Source organism: Solanum pennellii, chromosome 7 (genome assembly GCF_001406875.1).
Source record: "Solanum pennellii chromosome 7, SPENNV200".
Classification (NCBI taxonomy): Eukaryota; Viridiplantae; Streptophyta; class Magnoliopsida; order Solanales; family Solanaceae; genus Solanum; species Solanum pennellii.
This window is the reverse complement of record NC_028643.1, coordinates 76,442,739-76,449,120: the sequence shown is the minus strand read 5'-3', so window position 1 is coordinate 76,449,120 and position 6,382 is coordinate 76,442,739. Positions and strand designations below refer to the sequence as shown.

General features: G+C 37.6%; 1 protein-coding gene across 1 annotated transcript; it reads left to right on the top strand.

The window, feature by feature from the left end:
* Positions 1–252: 252 nt before the first annotated feature.
* LOC107024689 (probable E3 ubiquitin-protein ligase ZFP1) lies at positions 253–6,063 on the top strand. The gene is made up of 7 exons (XM_015225676.2): positions 253–343; positions 655–688; positions 2,898–4,322; positions 4,734–5,065; positions 5,201–5,296; positions 5,380–5,547; positions 5,721–6,063. The coding sequence occupies exons 3-7, from the start codon at positions 2,927–2,929 to the stop codon at positions 5,889–5,891; spliced, it is 2,163 nt and encodes a 720-aa protein (XP_015081162.1). The 5' UTR covers positions 253–343; positions 655–688; positions 2,898–2,926; the 3' UTR covers positions 5,892–6,063.
* The last annotated feature ends 319 nt before the right edge of the window (positions 6,064–6,382 follow it).

Sequence of the window (6,382 nt, the reverse complement as noted above, 5' to 3'; positions counted from 1 at the left end):
GTCTTCGATATGAACGAGGCTTGTTCAAAAGGACTGTAACTGTCTTATCCTATATTTAATGAGCGTTTCTTTTTATGTTTCTCAAACGTAATGGATCTTTTTGTAATTTTTTTCACTAATCTCGTTCAAAACAAAGTAAAAATAGATTAAAGTTAATTATTTTTGAATAGTTGAGGGATGATAATTGTAATTAAGAAATAAATGAAAGTAAATAATGACAAAAATGTATTAGCCACGTTGCAGTTAAGTCCAGGAAAAATACACAGGAAAAACAAACCAGTGAGTTCATAGTTTTTCTTCATAAGAGCAAAAAACATGTGTTAATGCTTCAGTTTTTTTTGAGGTAATCAACTATTTCTCTCTCAATTTTTCATTTGCAATTCTTCATCAAGCTCAATTTGGGTTAGTTTTTCTGCTTCTTTTGATGGTTTTAATCGGAATTTTCAGTTTTCTTTTTGCTTAGAAGTGTTTTTTTTTTTTTGGTCGGTTACAATTTTTTTTTTTGTTGCTAATTAATCTTTGTGGAAGTGCAGCATTTGGTTAGAAGAAGAAAAATTTTGTGGGGTTTTGTTGGAGTTCATTTTTATGATCATTGATCATCGTTTACATTTTATATCTAACTTGAATTTAGGGCTTTTTGTTTGTTTTTTGTAGGTGTTTCAAGTTGTTGTGAAGTTTTTTGTGAAAGGTAAAGTTTAGTTTTTATTAGTGAATTGCATTTCTTGAAGTTTTTTATATCAGTTGCATGTTGATTCTCACTGAAAAAATGTTAAAGATTGTTTTTTTTTTTTTTAATGTTTATGTTTAGTGTTTGTGTGTGTTCATTTTGGAATTAACTTAAATGGGGATATAGAAGAGTGTTTTTTTCAAAATGGTGATGTTCTTGATTGTTTTGGAAAGAAAATAAAGGTGAAAACATCTTCAAAGTATTTTTTAATATATATATATTGTTTCTTTAAGTCTATAACTAGTTTTTGTGTGTTTTCATTTTAGAATTTACTTAAATGTGGATACTAAAAGAATGATTTTTCAAAATGGGATGATCTTGATTGTTTTGGAAAGAAAAAAAAAAGGTGAAAAGTTTGAAGGTTTTAAATTTGTTTACTAAGTGTTTTGTTTGAATGAAATGGTGGACGAAAACACTTGGTGGTTTCGTCGTATCTGTCTGAGCATTGGTAAGATTAATCACTTGTGTTTGTGGGAGGTAGGAGGTAACTGGCGAAACAATCGAGGTTTGTGCAAGCTGGATTGAACACCACCGTTTATAAGAAGAAAAAATCAAGCTCTTGCTTGATCAAAAAAGGGAAATGAAAATGAAAAAAAAGAGAGAAGGGATTTTGAGAGTAAACCCTACTTAATTTGGGAGTGAAGATTTTGCGCATTTTTTTCTTGACTAACAGTTGTTGAATTTTACTTGGAACTTTGAACGGTGTTTGATCAGTGTATGTATTTTTTTTCTAGTTTTTGAGGTTATGTCTTATAAAGAAAAGGTTTACGAAGTTGTTTTTGCCTTGGTTAACCTCAGTTATCAGGGTTTGTTGAATTTATAAACTACTGGTTTAAAATTCAAGTCTGTGTTCTTGTTACGATTGTTTATAGCCATTTCCCTTAGGAACCTAGCTTCCTATTCTGCTTGACTTTTCTAAAGCTTTTTGTTCTTTGAGCTACCAAGGAAAGAAAAGCAAATCTTCGTTCAGCTAGCTGAACTCCGTGATAACAGTTTTAGCTAAAAGTCACTCTGTGTGGACTACTACAGCTAGCTCAACAGCGTGATACAAGTTCTTTATCTAGTATATCTCATATTGAGTCTGATGACTTTGAGTTTTTAAAAATCTTGATATCAATCCATGAATGATGGAACACACCTTATGTGGATGCTACTTGTTCTGACCTTTTTCTACTCGTGTAGTTTTTACTAGCCGTTTGACTTAACGTCTTAACCTGTAAGGGAAATCAGATAACTTTTGGTACCTGATAGTTAACTTTATACTACCCAATTTTTCTTCTTCTTGTCACTTATACAATCATTTATACTAAGTTTCGTATCCGCTCAATGATCCTTCTTTTTTTCTTTGCTTGAGCTCATCACTGTCATGTGGACTTTGTAGACTTCAAGTCTTTGGTTTTTGACTGGCTAAGGGAGTAAAGGTGGCCTTTTTACAACTGTGAGTTGTGAAGGTTTATCTAGGTTGTCAATTTTGTCACTACTTCTTTTCTGAAAGACAATCAAATGAACGAAGGGTACTCTTTCATGTTTGCAATTATCTAGTCCATTAGGAGGTTTCAACGAAGGAGGTCTAGTCACGTTAACATGTATTTAGGGGAGGAGTTATTTCCCTTATTTAATCATGTTTCCTATATCCATTTTTACTTTTTTCCTTATTAAAGTACATTGCAGTAGTGTGTAAGACAGATTTCTTGACAATAGTGGATGCATGAATTGCTTCTACTTATCGTCTCTGTTGTCTGTTTAAGAATGGTATGAGTCGTAATAGTAGCTTGCTGTCTATTCACGTGCCATATTCGCTTCGTCTTATTCCTGCTTCTCTTTCTGCATGGTTTGGTTACTCTTTACCTTATGTAACAACTGCATATCAAGAAAACAATTTATACTCGGGTTCTATTGTTGCATGGTGTATGTCTATGATGGTTTGTGTTACGTAAGTAAACTTCTGAATTTAAGAGGATACCCCTAGAACTTTTGAATGGGATCTTGGTAACTTTGAAGTGTGCTTTTTGAGATGAATGCCAGTAAACATTTACATATTAGCATTGAACTTTTAAGTTTAAATAAATCGGAATCATATCAGCTGGCAGATACTGAATGCATGTGATTTCTTAGTTAATGCATGTATTGGCATGTAGTTTTGCATGACTGTTTATTCTTCTCTGACCAGATATTATCCACAAGATTGTACTCGATATCATGGGGGAAAGGAATACGCCCCACAGTAATCACTTCATGACTTTGGGAGCAGATCAGCGGAGTCAAGCGTATATTTATCCAGAGCCTTGTATGATGCATGGGAGCTTTACAACTTTTCCGCATCCAAACGTTAACACCACTGTGCCAGCTCCAGGAAGCCTTGGTAATTTCTATGTGCCTCATCTACCAGGCCATCAAGAGGGTGCTCTAGTTTATGGGAGGCCACCGGCCAATGGGATTCAACAGTGGCATTATATTACCAATGTTGGCGCAGCATTTACACCACCAGCAAATTACTTTTACCCTTATGTGGCAGCTCCAGCTGCATTGAGGACTTCTCCAGTTCCAGCAAATCATGGGTTACGTGATGGGCTTCCAGTCTCAGGCACTCAGGGCAGCACAGGAAATAACGCAGATAACTTAGGTAGGAACGATCCTCGTATGGACAGTACCAGAGAGTCATCTAAGCAAAGGGATGTTGCAGGCAACTCTGGAAATCTTCAACATCATTCTGCTCTGGCAGGGCCTAGTACTTCCGCTGCTCCCGTCATCACAACAGCAAATGAGTCTGATGTTTCTTCAAATGATTCTGTATCACGCGAGCATGGAGGGAGTGACTCAGCACCACTCCTTGAAAATGGTACTGCATCTGCAACTATGGATTTGCCAGTTCCAGCAAATCATGGGTTACGTGTTGGGCTTCCAGTCTCAGGCACTACAGATGATTCTGTCTCACGCGAGCATGGAGGGAGTGATTCAGCACCACACCTTGGAAATGGTGCTACATCTGCAACTATGGATTTGCCTGTTCCAGCAAATCATGTGTTACGTGATGGCCTTCCAGTCTCAGGCACTACAAATGATTCTGTCTCACGCGAGCATGGAGGGAGTGACTCAGCACCACTCCTTGGAAATGGTGTTACTTCAGCAACTATGGATTTTCCCGTTCCAGCAAATCATGTGTTACGTGATGGGCTTCCAGTCTCAGGCACTACAGATGATTCTGTATCACGCGAGTCTGGAGGGAGTGACTCGGCACCACTCCTTCAAAATGGTGCTATGTCTGCAACTATGGATTTGCCCGTTCCAGCAAATCATGGGTTACATGATGGGCTTCCAGTCTCAGGCACTACAGATGATTCTGTATCTCGTGCGCATGTAGTGAGTGGCTCAGCACTGCTCCTTGAAAATGGAGTACAGAGAAGTGGGAGCAGATCTGCTGGTGGTCCAGATACTGTATTGCAAAATAACAATAATTATCTGCTTCAAGGAAACTATGTAGGCCAAGCCTATCAGTTTCCTGGCAATCCTTGGCTGAACATGCCTTCCAGTAGCAGCGGCAGTACAGCTCCATCTTGGGCCTGGAGTCAGGCTGCTCCTATAACCTATCCGCCCGGTAACTACTCTTCTAGTTTTAATTTACATTTATGACTTTTGAGTGTCTATTTAGCTTAGTTGATCTTTTTGTTCTTCTAAACTTTGTTTTCTTACGAGCTATTAGCGTGCTGCCAAGTTGAGCAATGCATATGTCAGCTGTCCTTTCTTCTTACAAATTTAAAAGTGACAATCCACTTGAACCACATCTTAATCTTTCCTATTGCATCTTCACATTTTATGTGGCATACGTCTCCTTTTTTCAATGTTTATTACCTAATGGTTATTTCATTTCATTTTCTGACAATCCAGGAAAGCCTTGGTTTTTCTCTTTCGTCAAATTATCAACAGCAATTTGTGATCTTTATTCTAAGTGTCGGAATAACATATTAACTGACTGTATCTTTCTTCTGCTTCTTTCTATATACTTTAGTTGGTGCCGGAGGCTATGTGATAGGTGCTGGAAACATGGCTATGCAAGGTTATCAAATACCTTCCAGCAACGGGGGTTTGACTGGTTTCATGTATCCACCCATTCCTCAAGGATCACCGCAGTACCATCCTCATCTGTCACCTAACATGCAAAGTATGGCAGGCCACACAGTGAGCACCTATGCTCAGATGACAGCATCTCCAGGCAGACAACTACAACTTACTTCGTCCAATATGGGACCCTTGCTTCCGTCTGACTATAGAATGTACAGACCTCATCAAAGGGAACTCACGATCCGTGGAACAAATGCTAGCCACCACAACCTCCGTACTGTAAGAGTTTTGCCACAAGATGGAAAATTTATTGCATTATAATAGTTCTTTCTTGTTATCTTTATTGTAGTGCAGTTTCATGCGGTTGAAGTAATGGGATTGGATGTTGTATCTCTTTCTTTTTGATTTTACTAGGGAGTGTCAATGCTGGGTGTTCCAAGATTTCGTGGAGTGGCTATTGTTGATCAGCACAGAGATATGCGATTGGACGTGGATCGCATGTCCTATGAGGTAAGTGCAATTGTAGGTTATTTCATATTTGCATGCTTGATATTTTCAGCAAACTTACCCTTTAATATCAAATATCTATCCAGGAGCTTCTTGCATTGGGGGAGCGAATTGGCAATGTGACACTTGGTTTGTCCGAGGACATCATCGCTGCCAATTTGAAAACGAGAATATTTTTATCTACCGAGACTCCTACCCCTCTGGAAAATGTTGCATCTGATGAAGACCAGAAAACTGTCTGTGTTATATGCCAGGTATTACTCCTTCGCTGACTTACACTCTACGCAATGTTTATATTTCCATTTTCTTCCCAAGTCTTAAATTCATCAAAACATTCTCATGAATCCTTATAAGTTTTCCTTATCACACACAATCTCACCTCGGCCTTTATGTCATTGTCTTGAATCCTTTACACGCGTTATTGCAGTCTGACTACAAGGATGGGGAGAAGATAGGGATTCTGAATTGTGGTCATGAGTACCACGAAGATTGTGTAAAGAAATGGCTAGCTGTGAAGAACAGCTGCGCGATCTGCAAATCAAAAGCCTTGTCAACTGAGAAGAAGGACAAGGAGGTGGTGACTACAGGTGGTGACTGATGTTTTCGTTTAATATTTAAACCTCCGAGATGTGGAGCTGTTGCTGAAACTGTATTATAAACTTGTATATACTTTGCTTAGCAGTCCATCTCTCGAAAACATTTAGCTGTTGAACCTTAAAACCTTAAATCTGTAAGACATTAAGTTGTACAGATTTGTACTTCTTGTTCAATCTTTGCATGTTTGTTGTATCTATCTATGTGTTCTGGTTATATCTTGTGTTGCAGGGAGGAATGTAGGTTGTACATCAACCTCAACTTAACGGTACGTAGTCTTACCCTTACTTTGTGAATGAATGTTTGATAGATTATTTCTGATAGATCCTCCTCGGCTCTTGTAGTTTATATAGTAATGAAGTAGCCATTATTGAAGTAGAAAATAGGTCAAGTTTCTAAAATCAACTATTTTTTTTTAAAAAAAAATTTGGTAAGAAGTTGTTTGTGTTTGGTTAAATTAATTTTAAAATTACTTTTGAATAGCAATTAGTTTTT

Excerpts from the sequence above, each read along its gene's own strand:
- LOC107024689 (XM_015225676.2), top strand. The coding sequence starts at position 2,927 with ATGGGGGAAAGGAATACGCCCCACAGTAATCACTTCATGACTTTGGGA. Across the intron at positions 5,297-5,379 it reads TGGATCGCATGTCCTATGAG|GAGCTTCTTGCATTGGGGGA; the intron begins GTAAGTGCAATT and ends ATATCTATCCAG. Across the intron at positions 5,548-5,720 it reads CTGTCTGTGTTATATGCCAG|TCTGACTACAAGGATGGGGA; the intron begins GTATTACTCCTT and ends GCGTTATTGCAG.